The sequence below is a fragment of the Hydra vulgaris genome, chromosome 12 (assembly GCF_038396675.1).
Source record: "Hydra vulgaris chromosome 12, alternate assembly HydraT2T_AEP".
NCBI lineage: Eukaryota > Metazoa > Cnidaria > Hydrozoa > Anthoathecata > Hydridae > Hydra > Hydra vulgaris.
In genome coordinates this window covers 25,506,669-25,528,033 of record NC_088931.1, presented here as the reverse complement: position 1 = coordinate 25,528,033, position 21,365 = coordinate 25,506,669, and the positions used below count along the sequence as shown (strand labels likewise).

The 21,365-nt window shown below is 25.6% G+C and overlaps 1 protein-coding gene across 2 annotated transcripts in view; it reads left to right on the top strand.

Annotated features, from left to right (window-relative positions):
* Positions 1-21,365, top strand: part of LOC100199793 (DAP3-binding cell death enhancer 1) — a 37,477-nt gene that overhangs the window by 13,842 nt on the left and 2,270 nt on the right. Inside the window, exons 3-10 of one of the 2 annotated variants that reach the window (XM_065812688.1) lie at positions 5,694-5,842; positions 5,928-6,134; positions 6,295-6,405; positions 12,733-12,762; positions 14,416-14,523; positions 14,700-14,778; positions 14,901-14,977; positions 18,172-18,258. In XM_065812688.1, coding sequence (XP_065668760.1) covers positions 5,694-5,842; positions 5,928-6,134; positions 6,295-6,405; positions 12,733-12,762; positions 14,416-14,523; positions 14,700-14,778; positions 14,901-14,977; positions 18,172-18,258 — 848 coding nt within the window. The remainder of the gene's footprint in view (positions 1-5,693; positions 5,843-5,927; positions 6,135-6,294; positions 6,406-12,732; positions 12,763-14,415; positions 14,524-14,699; positions 14,779-14,900; positions 14,978-18,171; positions 18,259-21,365) is intronic. The other variant, XM_065812689.1, reaches the window with a different exon arrangement.

Sequence of the window (21,365 nt, the reverse complement as noted above, 5' to 3'; positions counted from 1 at the left end):
ATGTTAAGACTCTATAACAATTATGGCCTCAGCTTACCACTTTCCATTGTAAAATGCACAGGTAACTGGTTCTTTAAAATTTAAACGAAGCTATTATTATTTATTCAAAATTTGTTTTTTACTTTCTATTAGATTCTGTCGCTGGATTGAGGATGAAGTGATTGCTAATAGAACCAATAATTTTTTAGGAAATGTTAAGATCTTTTTATTCTGGAAATGCCTTCTCTAAAGGGAAAGACCTAAGTGTAAATTGAATGATGTGCTGGTAAGTCATTATAAGGACTATCTCCTAATAGCAAATTTGGAATTTTTTGGCGGTATTGGACTGCATTCAAAAGAGTATTTGGTGGCATTTCAATGAAATTCTCAAATGGTTCTTTTCCTCATTGGATCTAAAGGGTGCTTAAAATGATTTTATGAATCTTTATTTAAAAAAAAAGATGTATTGAATGCTTCAACCACCAATCGTACCAACTATATTTAAATAGGAATAAACTTGAGTTATTAAGAAAAGTCTGTATCCTTGTTTTCACTTTATCTTATAGTCAGTTTACCATTGAGTGACATTTTAGTGTCTAAAATGATCTTTTTATTTAGAACATGCAACAAACCACTTTAATTAGTCGGTGCCCTGTTAATGACCATGTAACCTCAACAAAACAGGATGTTCACAATTTCAAAATCACTAATGAAATAACAAAAAGTTGCAAGTTTTTTACATATGTACAATATTTCTACTAAAAAAAAGTAGAAAAAAGAAAGCTTGTCACTGAAGAAATTAATGATATGAAAAAGATAAAGTAAGATATTCAATCATGTATTGTTATCCTAAACAAAGAAATGAGTGTTTTAGCGTTCAAGTAAAAGAATCTGGCTCCATGCATAAATTGGTTTAAGCTAATGCTTTTAAAGTAAAAGAAAAGCAAACCCTTATTGAATATCTAGATAGTGCTATTGTAAAATTAGAGACATTTAAATGGCATTTAAGTTAATTTAAGTTTTAAGTCATTTCATATCTTTAAAGAAAGTTTTATTCTTATTACAGTTAAGTAGTTTGACTTTTTTGTACATATTTTTGTTTAAAAATTTCAACTGCATCACTTAAATCATTCAAACAAAAGTTCGATATAAAAATTTTTGCACAAAAGTACTGTTAATTATTATTATTATTTTTTTTACTGCAAAACACGAACCTTGACAAACAAGGCTGATGTGTGAAGAAACAAGTTGAACCCGGTACTATCAGGGGCATGATAGGTAAGACTTTTTTCAAACCCGGCCCCAGCAAAATTATAAGATTTAGCAGGGGTTGATAGTCCGAGCTAGAAAAAAATTTATAATACTTAATATATTATGCTTACATTTACGGTTTATTGAATAATGGCATAAATTTATATATTTTTAAACTCTAATTTATTTCCAACAAGATTGCAACTAACCACTATCAAGTTATGAGTTACTTTAAAGTACTAGGAAATGTATAACTGAAGACTTAAAAAGTTTAAAGTTGTATAGAAAAGGAAAACATGAAGATGGGTATGAGTTATAAGGTTTTTTTGATGTTCGAGGAAAAAAACTGGATCAATAAAAGTTTTTTTTAGCATGAGGGGACAGATACAGTAAAATGATGCAACTTGCTGAATAAGAAGCCAAGCAAGAATGAGTTTTGGTTTATTTTAATAAAGCTGATAGCTAGTTTGAGCATTGACTATGATTGTATTTGTAGAAAAAAAGAAAGAAATGCAATCATACAACAATGGGAGAGGTGCTCGAGCTTGGCATATGAAGTAGGTCTAATTATATTAATAATGTGCTTTTAGACTTTGTCTAAGAGTAATAGGATTGTTATTGGTCAGTATAGGAATGCCAAAAATTTTGCAATATTTTTTTGCAGTAAATAAATGAGTTTTGTTGTCTAACAAAAATTGTAGATTTTAAGTCCAGAATTTAAATCCATAAACCACTGCAAGCCTAAGGCTATTACAGAAGAGAGATCAGATTTAAAATCAGCTGCTTATTCTTAGCAATCAAAAAGTAAAGATTTTTTGTCAAGACAAGAGTATAAAGTTGAGTTGTCAGTAAATAGAGCAACTTTAGATTTTATGAAGATCGTTATTGTAGATAAGAAACAATACAGGAGCATAGTTAGAACCTTGTGGTACCCTTAAAGCTATTTGAAATAAAGAAGAGGGTAGGCCTTCAAGAATAACTTTACTACTGCAGTTAGAAAGAAATAATTTAATAACCTCAAAACCTTTATATAAAGAAACTAATAATGGAGTGAAGACTAATCATAGGATAGATGGAGAGGTCAAAGAGTTTTCTAGAGTTTTGAAAAATTGGAACCACTTATTTAGCACTTTTTAAAAGTTTAGTGAAAATTGAAGAAAGTTCTGGAGAATACTTTTATAAGGCTATGATGGAAATCTATTCTGGAAAACTTAACTTAACTTATATATATGGTTATATATATGTTACTCTTATATATATGCACTACTCTTTATTTTATTTATAATAGTTTATAATTTAGTTAAAGATCAAAATTATATACAAAAAAAATTAAAGTTAAATAAATTTCACAAAATAATAATAAAAATCTATCATGTCTTGCTTTAAATGAGTTCAAAGACCGCTCATTCATGACATGGATTAGTAATGCGTTTTATTCATTTGCAATACGGTAACTGAAGAACGCTTGTTGAGATAAAGAATGCTTGACATTTTCTTTTTTAATTCGTTGATTATGATCTTTTATTGCTAATGCTGGTCCGTTTGCACGTAATAATAGTGCAAATTGTAGTGGTTTAAGCTAGATCAGATTTAAAATTGGCTGCTTGTTCTTGCAATTAAAAAGAAATAGTTTAATAATTTCAAAACCTTTTATATAAAGAAACTAATAACAGAGTGAAGACTAATCGTAGGATGCACAAAGAAGTCAAAGTGTTTTCTAGAGATTTAAAAAATTGGAACCACTTAATTAGCACTTTTTAAAAGTTTAGCAAAAATCGAAGTGAGTTCTAGAGAACACTTTTTAAGACAATGATTGAAATTTTGTCTGAAACACAAACTGTAGAAGTGTTTTATTGAGAATTAACTTTAGCACTGAAAGCCAGAGTGATTTGAATGTTTAAGAATGGGTTAATCTGTTTTACTGTCAGGAAGAGGCCATTATATTCAAGAGTCAAATTAGAGTAAGATTTCTTTGCAAATAACTCTGCTTTATTCTGGGGAGAAGTAAAACGATCAGACCCATAAATTAGAGATTAAATATAGACTTACTTTAATTAATGACATTGTTGAAAACTAACCAAAAGTCTTTAGAATCTAACATCTGAGATAAGATACAAGATTCAGTTAACTGAAAATAACAGAGCTTAACATCAGACGGTACCTTTTTACATTGGCTTCTTGGAATAATGAAAGGACATTTAGGATGAAAAATATGATTAATGTTTAATAAAGCAACAAGATAGTGAAAAATGTGAAGTAGAATGAGGCTTGCCTAACAATTGAAGAGAATTAATTAAAACTTCCAAACTTTTATTCAAGAAGGAATAAAAGCTTCCAAGATGCACTTCATGCATACATATTATGGATATAAGCATATATGTTTGCTATTTATTTAGATGTTGGCATACAATACCCTTTTATTGTTATATAAACTTTAGTATTTATATGGTGTAGTATTTCTTGAAAGTGAAGATGATCAGATGGATGTGTGGTTTGACTCTAGTAAGACAAAAAAAAGAGGCATAATTTTAGACAGATTTAAAAAAACGTTGTATCGAACAACGTCTGTTAGAAAAGATTAAAGTAATTTAGGTATCACCATGTAGAGAGGTAGCCTCAGTAGATATAGTGATAAAAGTAAAAAGTAGAAGTACCTCAGTAAAAGTAAGAAAACTTGAAGAGAGTGCCTTATATATATATAAATGAGCTTTAGTTAAGATAAAAAAATGCTCCAGATTGTTTATATTAGAGAAACAGCATAAAAAAGGAAGGCTAAAGCCTGGTGATGATGATGATGATAATGATGTTGATCATCATCATCATCCTTATCATGATAATAATGATGATCATGTTGATCATAATGATAATTATATATGCAAATATAACATGAATTTCGAATAAAAAATATATACTTTAGGATGTATAAATGTTTATGCAAACCCGGCCCAGACCCCGGTCACTTACTAGTGGTAGGTATCAAACTTAGAACCTCTCTCATGCGAAATGAGCACTTTACCACTACACCTTTACTGCATGTATTAACATTCTTGGTGTTTAATCATCTCAAGTTTTTTTAAATGAAATTTTATGGTAAATGCTGCAAAATATAAAATTACAAGCAAAAAGTAAATATTTTTCTAAAAGTTGTTAATGGGTTACTTTAAACATTTATTACTAATCCACTGTAAATATATAGATATATATAAAGCCCTCGGAATTAGGGTTGGCATTTGGCAATACTATTCTTAAAGTCTTAGAGGTTGACAAAAAATTGCCAGCCTCGTTTCTATGTTTTATGGTAACCCCTTTGTTTCAATTTTTTTTGCTGACCTGATGCCGACCGCTAACAGTTTGAAATAGTTTGCAGACCTAATTTTTTTGTAATTCCGAGTTTTGTATATATATATGTGTATATATATATATATATATATATATATATATATATATATATATATATATATATATATATATATATATATATATATATATATATATGTATATATGTATATATGTATATATATATGTATATATGTATATATATATATATATATATATATATATATATATATATATATATATATATATATATATATGTATGTATATATATATATATATATGTATATATATGTATATATATGTATATATATATATATATATATATATATATATATATATATATATATATATATATATATATATATATATATGTATGTATGTATATATATATATATGTATATATATATATATATATATATATATGTATATGTGTGTGTATATATATATATATATATATATATATATATATATATATATATATATATATATATATATATATATATATAGTCTTCTCCGTTTAGACAGCGCTTTCGCGCTTAAGTCTTTTTGCACTCGCCCACATACCCACAAAAACTTCGGCGAACGCATAAAAAAATGTTTGCCAAAAAAATAAAAGCATTTTGTTTTAAATTGCAACAAAACTTTTTTGTTCATTTGTTTAACTTTAATGAAAAAAGGCTTTTTTTTACCAGATATTTTTAAATTAATTTATCTAGTATTTATTCAAAGCATTATTTTCGCTATTTTAATTTTAATTTAAATAACAGAAAAAGAAGAATCTTTTAAATCGTGCAGGCTAATTTAAAAATGACCATCCTGTCATCGCTTTTTCGTGCGCTGGCATTAAATTTCAAATGGAGAAGACTATATATATATATATATATATATATATATATATATATATATATATATATATATACATATATATATATATATATATATATATATATATATATATATATATATATATATATATATATATATATATATATATACATATATATATATATATATATATATATATATATATATATATATATATATATATATATATATATTTGTTTAAAAAAAATGTGTGTATATATATATATATATTTAAATATAAAAACTATTTACTTGAAAAAAAGGTTTTAGATCAGTTGCAGTTAATCAACCCATAGACGAAGATATTTTAAGATCAAACTTTAAAAAAAAAGAATTTTCCAATAAATTTGGAGAACAGATCAAGAAGAGAAAATTCTTTACATTTAAAAAGACTTCCGAAGATCTTTATGTAGTAAGTTTTAGCTCATCATTACTCATACTATTGTATGTTACTATTTTTTTAAATAGTTCAATTTGTTATTAAAATCTCTTTTTAGTGGTGTAGCGGTATTATTGGTGTCTCAAGCATTATTTATTGGCATAAATGGTTTAATCAAAGTTCTTCTCACAAAAAATTTGATGAGGAAATACTTATTATTTTGAAAAAGTTGAGTTTAAAGAATAATATTGTCTTAGCAGTAAATCCTGTTTCCAAAATTTATGAAGATCCTTCTGCATCTCTAAAGGATTTGTCTCTTGAAGAAGTTAGTGATTTAAATATTTAAAGAATTTTATTGTACATAGTTTGTAATTACTTTAGAAAAAATGCAAAAAGTTCCTGTTAATTTTTATTATGATCATTTTTTAAATGTACTTTAAAATTGTAAAAAAAACAACTAAAAATTATCACTACTTGTTTTTAAGAAAACATGGGAATGTGTAAAAGTTAACTTTAAGAAAACTGTTGATGAATGTTCAGCTTTGTTGTATAATAAACTGGCAATGCAAATATCAAGAAGTAGTAATCATAAAACGGTAAAAATAAATATATTATGTTGGTTTTTATTGTATGTTTTGGGTCACTATCCTTCTAAAAATAAATGACCCAATACATCCCAATCTTTGAGCACTTTTTCTAGATTATTTTTCAAAATGTTTGTCAATCTTGATTCATTTTGACATGTTGGTTTAAATTAAAGTTTTAATTATGATACTGAATAAAAAGTTCTCACTTGTACAATATTAAAACTTTTTTGAAACATCACAAATTCTGTTGTTTTTTATGCAATTATGAGAACTTACTAAAATAAGAATTCCGTGTAAGTTTTACCCTCTAACTCTAAAAAGTTCCCAAAAAATTTTTTGATTTTTAGTTGATGTTGGCCAAGCCCCTCCTGTCCCCTCAGAATTAAAACCTTAAAATATTACTAATTATTACTGTTTTTTTTTTTTAATTTAAAATTTTTTACCTTTGCTTTTTTATGGGGTGAGAAACAATGTAATTATCAGAAAGATCATAAGTCATCATTAAATTACATAAAGTTTAAATAATTTTCTGTAATTTATTAATGAATAAGTTAATTTATATACATTATTCTAATGCTCAAGAAACCCATGTGGCCTTGATGATATCGGTAAAAAAAATTGTCACATTCTATATTCAATTATTTTTCATATTCAAATGTACTTATAAACTACAGTCATCAACCTGAAACCATAATCTAATTTTCTCATTTTTAACGTAGAACTTTATTAACTCGAATGTTCACGAGTTAAAAAAATTGTATTTAGATAATTAAATTAATAAATACTAATAAATATAAATAAAAAATATAGATAAACATTTGAAAAACAGTTACAAAAAATTGTTTCAAGTTTATGTAAATATTTGCTTTGACCCGTTAACAGTCAAACTATACATTTTTCCAGTTGTTGTTTTCAAAATCATTTTTATAGAGACATGGTAAAAGTTTTTGTGGTTTTTATACTGTGCTGCACAACCGTTTAAAAAATAAAGAATCTTTAAAATGTTAGGATTTTAAATAGTTTACTATTTGTGTTAATCTTTATAAAGAAAACAAGTGTCATGTCATGTCTTCTGACATAAAGCATAATGATTTTATTACAGTCAGATTATTTTGGTTTAATAGATATAGGGCAACGGGGCGTTACTTCAATGTTAACATGAATTACAAAAATGTAGTCACTTTTGCTTCAATAATAACTTGAATCACAAATATGTACTCACTTTTGCTCCAATGGTAACTTGGTAACAATGGTAACCAATAACCTTTTGAGGGTATTTATTTTAAAATGTACAGTTCTTTAAGATTACATAAAATCAAGCGCTTTGGCTTGTGTTGGTTTTTACCAATACTTATGTAACCTTTTTAATAGGCATTTGCCATTGCATATATTATTAACTCTAACTAATGTTATTTCAGAAATGTATTTCCTTTCTTAGTGTCTAGAACTGCAAATACTCCCATTATTTCCTTTAGTTTATGTGCTCTTCAAATTCTTGACAAAATATACTCCACACCCTGTTCAATTTAAGATCAACCACATACCAAAAAAATCCTTCTATGGAAGCATTATATAGACCTTATGAATAAATTTAGAGGTGTTTTTGAAATCTTTTGTCCAAGCTAGATTTTGCATTTTAACAGGTGGCTTTTAAATTTTTTGTATTCAAAATGGTTAACATCCAAGCATGGTATAAACTCAAAACTTTTATATCTTCAAGATGAAATAAAATGAGGATGGTTTACAAAAAAATATAGCAATCAGAATTTGAGGGAAAAATTACCCCAATAATTTTCCCTCATGACCCCTGTCAAGGAAAATATTATTTTTGTAAAAAAAAAAATTCCTATACAGGAAATCGAGCAAGTTAAGTTTGGATTTTAAACATTAAGGTAAAGGTTGAATCTTATTTTTGTAATGTTTATGATAATACATTTTTGCAACATCATTTTTTGGCATTTTTACAAAAATACTCCAATATATTTTGCCCTATTGAAACCCATCTACAAAAATATTTTTTTTAGAAAATTTCTCTATCCTAAAGTAAATCAATATTAAAAAAATTTAAGTTTAACCAATTTTTTGTGTTTTAGAGTAATGACCACGTAATTAATTAAACCCCCTCAAATTGAGGGGGTTGTAAATTTTACAAGGTCACCATTTCTAAACACCGGTACTTCATAAAAATTGAAGTATATAAAAAAGGTTTGATATACTCTAAAATAAAGTTTTTTTTATATAAAAATAATATTTTTTTTGACAGGGGTCCAGAGGGAAAAATTATTGGGGTAGTTTTCCCCACAAGTTCTGATTGCCATAATTTTTTGTAAACCATCCTTATTTTATTTCATCTTAAAGATATTAAACTTTTAAGTTTATACCATGCTTGGAAGTTAACCATTTCGAATACAAAAAATCTAAAATCCATTTGGTAAAATGCAAAACATCAGCTCTGACAAAATTAAAAGATTTAAAAACACCTCTAAATGTGTTTGTAAGATCTTTATAATGTTCCCATAGAGGGAATTTTTAATACTTTCAAATGAAGTTGATCTTGAATTGAACAGGGTGTGACTCTTGACCAAGACTTGGATGTGAATGTTAGTTTGAGTTATTTTATTCAGAAATAAGTAGTTTTTCTTTTATTTCTGCTGTTTGTCTAGGTCATCAATTATCATCATTTACTTTTGTCTATCCTTGTGGCCTGAGAAGTTTTATGTTTCAGCTCTGCTTCCTTAAGATTTTATACTTTTGATATAGGTTTTTCATACCTTGACAATGTTATTTTAACTTTACCTTTAGCAATAGATGACCAAAGATGTTTTGCGATGCAATTAAGTTTTATGGGGATGCACCTATTATTTTGAGACTAATGCTCAATGCCTCTTGTGACTGTTTTTTTTTTTTTTAAATTCCACTTGAGAAGTCTTCTTCAACTAAAAGTTTCTCATATTCACAAGTACCTTTTTCACTGAATTTACCAATTATAACATCAAAGCAGCTCTAACATAGTTGATATCCTAGACACAACATTTGGACACTGGTTTCTTAACTGTTTTGCTATATCTAGTTATTACATGACCCCTTGAAATAAAAAGCACAATTTATTTTTAATGATTATCTATAAAGATAAAAAAATTTGGTTTTTATTTCAATATTCTAATGTGTAAGCTTATTTTGCAACTTTTATAAACTCATAGATTTCAACTTTGTTGAAAACAGATTTAGTAAAAAATCTTTATCGTAAATAATTAAAATAATTACCTTTGATTCTTCTTTTTTGTTTTTTTTTTAATTATGCTTATCCATTAAATTACAACTTAGTATGCTTCCTTTCAAAGTTTATATCATAAATCTTTGACATCTTCTTTTCTGCATATTTCCTCTAACACTCAAATCTTTTTTAATCAGTCTTTCTACCATAAATTAGTTTGTGACAAGTATCATTTACCACTTTCCAAAATCACATGAATCCATTCTCAATTTTAGACTAACTACTAAATTGCATTTAAGATTAAATATAAAATGTAAAACCAATAACGTAATTTAACTTAATTAAACCAAATTAAACATTGTAACTATCCAAAATTGTTGTTTAATTGTATCCAATTTTTTGGCATTAGAAAATATCAATAACAATTATGAATTTATTGATAAGTTTCTTCTGTACACAATGGTAAGATGAGGTGTTTTTTGTTTTGTTTTCACAATTTGCTGTTGACATTTCAGCATTAGAAAATACCAATAAGTTTCAAACAATTTTTTAATTTAATATATATATATATATATCGTCCCCTCAGTATTATCTTGTTCTATCTACAAATGTAATGAATAAATTGTTCTAACTAATATGTAAAATAAATACAAAAAATGTATATATATAAATAAATACAATGTTCTACCTGATATAAAATATTATATTATATTACATATTACACATTTTGTTTTGTTTAAACAAGATAATACTGAGGGGGCGATATATATATATATATATATATATATATATATATATATATATATATATATATATATATATATATATATATATATATATATATATATATATATATATATATATATATGAATATACACACATACAATATAATATGTAAAATTCTGTTTAAATCATTATCTTAGATGACTGTGTTTAATCTATACACTTGTAGATGAAAGTACCAAAAAACACAACATGAAAAAACTAAAATCTTATTTAATGGTAAATGGTGGCCTATTCACACTAGAAAACTCTTGAACATTAAAAATTTTACCAATATAATAATTTTTTGTACAGCTGAGCAAGTGTTTTGCCAGCTTATCCATTATTCTGTGATATAAAAATATGGTGTGGCATTCATTCTGATTCAGTGTGATTTTAATGCTATTAGTATTATAGCCACACATAAACCACAAATATCATATCCCATAAATGATAGGGGTACATATATGGTCAATGTGTAGCTGCCATTTTATGACCCACATTAAAATTTTTTGTTGACTATTTATGTTACTACTTAAAGTTTAAATTTATATATTTATAAACTTAAAATTATTTTATATTTAATTCTTTAATAATGTTAAAGAATTAACTTATGTTTTAAGAAAGATTATTAGATATATAACGATGTGTGAAATTTTTTTATATATATTACATATATATAGCTTTAGTGTAACTATCAAGCACTCTTGGTGTATAGAATAGTGATATGATATAACAAAGATTCTTCTTTCATAGACATATATATACATCTGTATTACACTTCTAGCGCTGTTGATTGATCTTTTTTTATATTTAGTTATTTTTTAGGGAAAACAAATTATAATATTTAACTAGTTAAAAAAAAAAGTTTCATGAAAAAAAATCAGTTGGAAAACTTTTTAAGCTAGGAACAAAAAAGCTAAATAAAAACTGCGATTAGATATTTAAACTTCCCTTCAACTTAGCAAATTCGGTGCCTTTGAGGATAAACTTAGTTAAGTTAATAAAATTAAGAAATATAGAAGACTGATTCCATAACAAAATAAAAAAGTTTTTTTTAAAAAATTAGTAAATTTTTTTAATTAGTAAAGAAGTTGTTAGCTAATATTATTAACAACTGGTTGACATCAGAGAGAGTTGCTTAAAATCAGAGAAATCAGCAAAGATCTGCCTGAAATATGACAAATTAAAAAAAGCTATTAAACACAAATAATATGAATTATACCAATGATATAAGAAACATTTAAACCAATTAAAAAACTGAAGCAATGTTATTAAATGATACAATAATATTCCAACTAAAATAAAAAGTTTTTTCCAATTTGATATACATTCAGTGAGAACAGAATTTAATCGTACAAAATAATTTTTCAATAAAATGAATACCTTTAAATAAAATATTGTATTATGCATTAATTACAAAAATCTTTTTTAGGTTTTATTTATATACTTTAATATTTAGTTTGTCCTCCTTTTGCTTCAATTAATTTAAAAAGCATTTTGGCATTGATTAAACTAGACATTTGATTTGATTATTGTCAATGTTAGACCATGATTTAACAACAGCTTTCTGCAAATCTTCTTTTTTTGTAAATGGTCTATTACCTATTTTTTATCTAATAAAGCCCATTAATGTTCTGTTAAACTTAAATCAGGGTTCTGTGAAGGCCATTCTTAAATGTTTATGCTACTTTCATTGAAAAAGGTTTTAGTTTTTTTAACAGTGTGTTTAGAATCATTGTCTTGTTGAAACAAAAAACTGTTTTAAATCTAAGTTTTTTAGCAGATGATTTTAAAATTCTTTTTAATATATTTTTATACAAATCAGCACTCATAGTTTTGTCAATAAATTCTAGTTTATCTACACCCCATAACATTACACTCCCATCACCATGTTGGCCATTCAACCCCATAACATTACACTCCCATCACCATGTTTGATGATGTTTGTGCAACTCAAATAAAAAGCTTTGCCTTTTGCCAAACTCTAGGTGCAGCGTTAGATTTTTTTAAGATAAACTTGAATTTATCAGACCAAAGAGCTTTTTTCCAAAATGGTAGTGACATTTAATAATACTCTTTTACAAAACTCATTTTTCTCTTCATATGATTTTTTGTTAAGAATGGTTTTTTACAAGCCATACATCCACTGAACTCTGCTTTATGAATGCGGTTTCTAATTGGTATAAGTAAAATTGTGTTTCCTGTTAAGTTTTTCAGATATTTTGCTATTTTTTGCGGTTTTAGACCGATTTTTTTATCATTCTTAAAATTTCTCTATCATCTCTTGATGTTGTCTTTAGCTTTTGTCCTTGTCCAGTACAAGTTTCAAATGTTTTGTATTGTTGGTATTTTTTTAGATGGCTCTTACTGTTGTAAATGGAATATTTGTAAGTTCTTCAACTCTTTTATAATTATTGCCTTGTTTAACCAAGTCTACAATAAGTTTTCTTTGAGTAGTATTTAAATATTTACCTTTGGGTGACATACAGTTTGGCAAATAGAGTTTTTAATGTCTTTTTTTTTTCAAAAAAGTTATTAACTGCTAAAAATAAAATTCTAGAAATATAAATTCAATATTATAATTGATATTTTATAAATTTAAAAAATTTTAAATATTCATTTTCATAGCAAATTATTTATAAAATAGTTTTTGTACAATTAATTTATTTGCATGCTAATTAATAACTGTTAAAGAAAAAAAGAAATAATTGTATAACAAACACATTTTCTTATATTTTTGCTGAAAAATTATAAACAAGGAATAGTCACAATAAATAAAAAAATTGTTTCAGTTTTTTTCAATACTAATCAAGTTAAAAATAAGTTTTAGCAAAATTAAACGCAAAAATGATTCAGTTCTGCTCTCACTATCTATAAATATTGAAATACTTAAAAAACGCATTTTTTGAAAAACAGCACATTCCCATAGCTGACAATCACCTTAAAATTATCAAACACAGCAGAAAATTATTATATTACAAAAATTGAAAAAAAAACTCATTCACATATTTTTTGATATCATTTGACGATGCCAAGTTTTGTGAATTTATAGTAATTTTGATTATTCAGCATTGTTTTAATCACATGAAAGGACACAAGATTATACCATGATGACAGCTTATATTATAGTGATGAGAGTTTTACAGACAGAATTACAACACTGTAATAACTATAATAACATACTGTAATAACTGTAATAACATACTGATAAAATTAGTAAAATAAATGAATAGCAAAAATGACTAGAAAATAGCAAACTTCCTTGACTTCACTTTTAACTTAAATTATAGCACCTATAAATCTTTTAAAAAACCAATGACAACCTTCAGTATATTCACATATCTTAAACTCATCTACCACAAGTTCCAATCTGCTTGCCTCCGTCAGTTGCAAAAGACTAAATCAAAATTCTTTTAACAAAATATTAGGTAGTCACTGCTAAAATATCTACATCAGACTAACAGAAGGCAAATGGAAAACAAGATACAACAACCACAAGTTATCCTTCAAAAGCAAAGTATATCAAAAACTACTATATCTAGCAAAATATATATAAAAAAAAACATATTTGGTCTGGTCTAAATGCTAAAATCCCTTTTTCAAACATTTCTCAAAAATGCCATCTTTGTTTGAATAAAAAAGTAGCAATTATTTCTTATTTAAAGCCAGTTGAACTACTAAATAATCTGAATTCATATTAAAATGTTTTCTCAAAAATTAATATTCCCTTTAAAACATTTTTAAAAAATGCCATCTTTGTTTGAATGAAAAAGTAGCAATTATTTCTTATTTAAAGCCGGAAGAACTACTAAATAATCTGAATTCATATTAAAATGTTTTCTCAAAAATTAATATTCCCTTATAAAAACTTAACTCTCTACAAACCTAATTAATGAATAATATTCATTAATTGAATTTTTTATCTCCAAATTTAGAATTATTTATTTAATTACTACAGAATTATTTAATTAATACATGAATTAAAAAAAAGATAGTACTCAAATCAAAAAGTATTTTTTGTCAAATTTTTGTTGGTTTAGGCTTTCGATTTGTTTGTGAAAGCATCAGAAAATGGCAGCATTGCCTCTTTATATAATATTGGTCTTTGTTATGAATTGGGACATGGAGTAGATCCGTCATTAGAGAAGGTATGCTTATGTTATTAAATTGAAAAGTGAAATTTTTTTTACAGTTTTAAAAAATTTATGTTATTGTGCTGTCAGAATGATGATTTTTTAATTGAAAAATGATGATAGTTATTGTCAAAAGGAAAAATGATGAAAATTGTATTGAAAAATATATATATTAGGTAAAAAATCTTTAGGCAGCTGAATACTACAAACTTGCTGCCGATAAAGGTCATTTGAGAGCAATGTACAATCTTTCTTCCTTGCATTATCAAGGCGAGGTTTCGTTTTTTCTTCTTTTGTTTATTTTTATGATAAAATTTCAGCTAATTTATTACTTATATTATTATATTTAATATGTAATTATCTATAATACACTTTTTTTGAATTCAATATAGAATTGGCAAATAAATTTAGCAATAATGAAACAGGTTTTTATTATATGAAGTTAGCTGCAGATAATGGTCTTGTAAAGGTTTGTTTAATTTATAGAGTAGTGTTTTGTTGTGTTATTTAAAGTAATTTTAAATGTTACATAATTAAATAACTATTTAAAGGAAAACAAAAAAAAGATAACTCAAAGATTGTGTTATGGTTAACAGAAGATTTACAAACCTGAAAATTATGTAAATTAGAAAAACACAAGATAGGAAAAGAATTTTTAAGCTTAATTTTAAGTTTAGGGAGACATGAGGGAGGAAGAAATGAGTGAGTACAGATGTTTGTGCAAAATCGTTAAATAGGGTCTTTTCTATGAAAAATTATTTAGGTCTTGTAACCAAACCTGGATGAGGCCCTAGTTATATTTTGCCTTTTTTCAGTTAAATAGTCATATTGGCAGAGTTTACTAGTCGGAGATAAAAGTTTTTTTATTATGTTTCAAGTGTGTGTGTTTTTTGTTATGCTTCAAGAGTATCGCTTCAAAAATGAATATAGAAAGTATTTTTCATAAAAATTTAAAAAAATTTTTTTTACTTAGATTATTTAATAGTGTGTTGGTAAGTTTTTTACTATTTAGGAGATATGGTTGGACCAGGAGGTGCCGGTCCATGGTATACTGATATCAGAGAGTTATCTCCCTTTCTATTAGACAGAGATGTATTATTATCATAATTAGAAAACTAGTTTTTGTTATAGGTACCAAAAAAAGTTTAGAACCACTTAACAATTTTGCGTAATTTCATTATATTTTCAATGTATGAAACTAATTTAAACTTTGATGATAAATTATATATATATATGACATGCTTTTTGCAACAAGATTGCCAACAACAATATGTCCAACATGATCCTAATTCCTCAAAATATGATCCAAGATACACCGTCAAGACAGTCAAACATTCTCCAGGTGTCATGGTTTGGGCTTGCTTTGCATATAAGGGTGCAGGAAGTATAGAGTTCATTAAAAAGAACGAAAAAATGAACAGTGCCCGATATGTCGACATCTTGTCACAAAACGCAAAATATTCTTTGAAAAAGCTTCACTGTTCAATATTTCAGCAAGATAATGCCACTTGTCACACCTCTAAAATATCAAAGGCTTGGTTTGTAGACAACAAAATTGAAGTTCTTTCTTGGCCTGGAAATAGCCCGGGTCTTAATCCAATTGAAAATTTGTGGAAATACATCAAAGATAATCTTGATAGAACCAAATGTACATCTACAGAATCCTTGAAGTATGAAATCAGACGAGTTTGGTGTCTGGAAGCTAATAAAAATCAGTGTTCAAAGTTGGTTGAAAGTATGCCTAGAAGACTTCATCTTGTGAATAAAAACAAAGGATATCCATGTAAATATTGATATAAATATTTACATTGCTTTGTTTAAATGTATTTATTAAAAAGTTAAAATGTTTAAAATCTATTTATTTTCATTTGAATTCAATACATTAGTGTGTGTTTGTTTATTGATCGCTTAATATGTATGCAATTGAATGCGGTGTAAATTCCTTTAGGTTTTTTATTAAAGCATGTCATATATATATATATATATATATATATATATATATATATATATATATATATATATATATATATATATATATATATATATATATATATATATATATATATATATATATATATAATTTATCATCAAAGTTCAATACATTGAAACAATTTCATAACTTTTTTCGGTACCTTTCAAACTTTTTTCGGTACCTGTATATGCAAATGAAACATTGTCTACAAAGTTTGATGATGATGATGATAATTATTATGGTAATGACAATGATGATGATGATGATGATGATGATGATGATGATGATGATGATGATGATGATGATGATGATGATGATGATGATGATGATGATGATGATGATGATGATGATGATGATGATGATGATGATGATGATGATGATGATGATGATGATGATGATGATGATGATGATGATGATGATGATTTAAAAGTATAATGGTTGTGTGTATAGACAAAATTTAAAAAATTAAGTTTGTACTTCAAAAAAGCATAAATTGCAAAAATTCAAATTTTGTTAAAAAGTTAAATAGCCACAGCAGTCTTTTTTTATTAACATTTTCTTTTTATATTCCAAAATAGTAGTTTTAGATTTGAAATTGTAATCACTGATTTAGTATAAAGTTTGATTAGTCTAACTAAAATTAGTTTTTAACTTACTTTAACTTATAGCTATATATCTAAATGCAGAATTTTTTTTCAATACCGCTTTTTTGGATCATTTGTAGTTTTGAACGAAATACTAGGTCTCTTGAGTTTATCAACAACATTGTAAACTTTGTTTACAATGTCATTTTGATCATTATTCTTTGGTTATTTCATTATGAGTTCTAGTCTTTTTAATTTAATGTCTATTTTTCATTTCTATTTATTATTTTATTATTTCTATTCTTTTATAAGTTTGTTTTTTTCTTTGGTTATTTTATTTTAACTAAAATATACTGTCAGTAGGATGTTTAACTTTGACTCTAATATTACTTAAATCAATAAAAGTTGAACAAAAATAATTTGATTATTTTGCAGAATATTTGAAATTTTTTCATATAAAAACTTTTATAGTTCTTATGTTTGACAATGAAATTTCTTTTTTGCTGTCTTTAAAAACAGAACCTTTTTTAAATACATTTACTTAGTTCTATTATTGGGTAGGATTATTTTATATTAATTTATTGAGGCTTTTATTATTCATTAATGCTCATCATGGGGAACATTTTAAATAGTATTACCAAAGGCGAGTGGATTTTTCTTTTTAAAACAAAACAAAAAAAAAACATTTAACAACTGCCAAAAACTTTAATTTAATCACATTTTTATTAAGTATATTGTTTTTATTTTATATTGTTATGCTAACATATTCTGCATGGTTGTATATTTTATTTGGTATGGTTGAAAATAATATATAATTAAAAGGTTTTATTGAATGTAGAAGAAGAATAAAGTAAGAATTTTCAAGATTTTTTGTTACGTCAAATAGGAGATACATAAATTAGTGTCACAAAATGTGAATTCGCATGAGATTTTATAAAAGAAAAGAAAGCTACACAAAATGATATTTTTAAAGCAAATAAATTTACTAAAATTATAAAACAATTATGTGGTCAAAATTGTTGATTTTACTTTTTATTTTTATTATGTACATAAAATATTAGATAATTATACTTAACTTAAATATATATTTTTGTGCTGAATATTTAGGCTCAGTTAAAGGTAGCTCACTTATATATCGAAGAAAAAAAGTATTGTAATGCTGTTAAATATTTTGAAATGGCTGCGAGTCAAAATGTAAGTGTTTTTTTATTTTTATTAAGCTAAACTTTAACAAATATTTTGAAATATTACTGTTGCACATTTTAGTATGTTAACCTCCGGTGGCATATTTGATCTCTGATAAAAGCTACACATTACAGTAATGTTTGTTGCAGCTTTGCACCTCAAGTAGAAAATCCTAATTTGCTTTTAAAACTGATTGTAAAAATTATTGAACGTTTAAAAAGTACTATGAGTAGAATCTTAAATCTTAAATCTTGAAGAAGTATTTAACACCTAATACAATAGATAGAAGGCTGAAGACTTGGCCTTAAAATGCAAAACTACCAGACAAAAAGTCCAGACTGCCAAAAAAATTAATAAATCAGTTTCTTCATGTATAAAATAACAGATGGCGATGCCGAAGAAAATTTAGTGGAAAGAAGTTGTGTAAGAAAATTATATCAATTATTGTGTAAAATAAATGTATAATGTAAAAAAACATGATGAAACTTGTTTGAAATTAAATTTTAAAACAATACCAAAACATTATTTTTATTTGAAATTAAATTTCAAAACATCACTAAAACAACACCGAAACATTATTTTTATTTGGTAGTCAGCAGGAAAAAAGTAAATTTAAAACTTTTTTAGTTCTTCCCAAAAAGTTGGTTACATAAAATGATACTAATTTTATTTTAATAAATTTTTAATTAAAAATTGTTTAAAATACACTAACAATAGCTAGGTTAAGTTAAATTTACTTTTTTTTTATTTCTTGAATTGCTGAAAAATTAAGACTTTGTATGAAATTCTTACTCTACAATTGCTCCCACCTTTTCTTAATGTCGGTGTTTGCTTCATTTTCTTATCAAGTCATTTTGCTTCCATAAACTTATGTAATTTGACTTAAATAATTGCCAATATAGATCAATTGGACAACATTTAGGATAATTGCGGTAGTGGTGTAGTGGTAGAGCGCTCGCTTCCTAAGCGAGAGGTTCCGAGTTCGATCCCCACCACGTCCCTGGTAGTACCGCGCTCGACTTGTTTCTCTGCGCAGCGGCCTTGTTCGTTAAGGTTCGTGTTTCGGAGTTATAGAGTTGAGAGAGGGTTATAACCACAATTAAATAGCCTCCTCACCTGTAGTGGCCTTCTGGGCCTTGGGGAGGTGAATTAACAAAAAAAATATATATATATTAGTTCAGGCCAATGGAATTTTAGTGGCGATTCACACTTTTTTCAAAGCACTCTTTAATGAATTTCAATATTTGTTGTAGATTCAAATGCCAATGTAAAAGTTTTATATTATATTGGCATATGGCCTGCCAAACCCTGATTTTTTTTAGGTAGTTTTATCAAGTTTTTTGTCTTAAACTTAATTTTGTACCTTTTTCCTGCAAACTCCCATATAAAAATGATGTTTCTCGAGGCTCAGATTAAGTGATCATGAATTACGATGTCTGGAAATATTTCTGGTCATCAAATTTTTAGTTTATTAAAAAATATAAACACTGTTTTAATGAAATGGTCAATTTATCATATTGCAAAAATTAATGAAAAAAACAAAACAATAAGTTTACTACTGCAAAATAAAACAGTCAAAACTTAAATATTTTAAATTATTGTTTGTTTAAAATCCAGGTAATTTATTATAAGCAAAAAGGATTATAAATAAAAAGGTAATTTAAGGATTGTAAATAGAAAAGTTATAGGAAAAAAATAATAATTACTAAAAGTCCGTAAAAATTGGGTATGTTAAAAATCAACCAATAAAAAATTATACTAAAGCTAGATGCGCATTGCATTAAACATTAAAATCGATTTTTGTTTTGGGGAAAACTTTTTAAAAGTTAATTTAAAAGTTTTAATGACATTTTTAAAAGTTAATTTAAAGTTAATTTTTAAATTAGAAATTAATTGGTAATAAAAATAATAATAAAAAGATATATTTTAAAATAAGTGTTTTGTTTTAAAATAATTATAAAAAGTTTTAATTAGTTTTCATATGTTTTAAACTGTCTTTAATTTTGAATACATATCTGCTAAAGAGTTTTAAGCATTTAATTTATAAGAAGTATCGAATAAGATTTAAATAAGATATAAAAGCAATTAAAATCTTATATCACAAATTCTTCTATACAAAATATTTGATCACTGCTAAATTCTTTTAGACTTATGATTTGCAGTTGTTTTTTAATATTATATTGTTTGCTTTTTTATAATTGTACTGTTTCCTTTTTTCTAGTTTTATCTGATGATTTATAAAATAAAATAATAAAGTTAAAATCATAATCTATAAAATGCTAAACTTAATAATAGTAGTAGTAGTGTCCTTTCGAGCATGTTTGACACAGAACTCTTGGCAGCCATTGCAACCGAGGTAATGGCAAGAAAGAGTCGCAGCACTTTTTTTATTAGAAAATGTGAACAAAGTGTATCCAAACATCTAACTTATTCAAACTTCAAATTATGTAATTTTCTAATATATATCAAATTTTTACAGTTTAACTTTTACTTGAATTACGGCAATATCTCCTTTATTTTGATCTGTAGCATTTATCTGCCATTTTATAAAGTCTTTTGTTTGTTAAATAGTTAAAAAATGCTCATCAGACAACACATCTGTGTGGCCGAGTGGTTAGCTTGCAGAGTTTCAGAAGCAAAGCGCTGTGGTTCGATTCCTATTAATGTAATAATTTTTTTTTGATTTTTCAAAAATACAAAATAAAACGCTTTTGAAGTTTTATAGATATTATATACATAACATATGTAGAGATATTATACACTGTAATAAATGAAATTTTTAAAAAAGCTTAAAGTTTCTAAAACATCAACACTGGCAGAAATTTGTTGTGCATATATCAAGATTATTTATTAATGTTCTCAGGTAATTAGTCCTAATAAGCTGTGGCTAGTCTGAATAAAATTATAGTCTGAAACTTAATAATGAAAAAAATTAATAAGACTGTCCTGCTGCTAATCCAGAAGGTGCTGCTGTGGAGCAAAAAAAAAAAAGTAGTTAGCAAAAACTTCAAAACTTTATTTTAACAATTAAAAGTTTTTTTTGCTATATTTATTTTTTTGCTACAAGTATATACGTCCAGATTTAAAAAAACTGAAAATGTTTTATAATAAGAGGC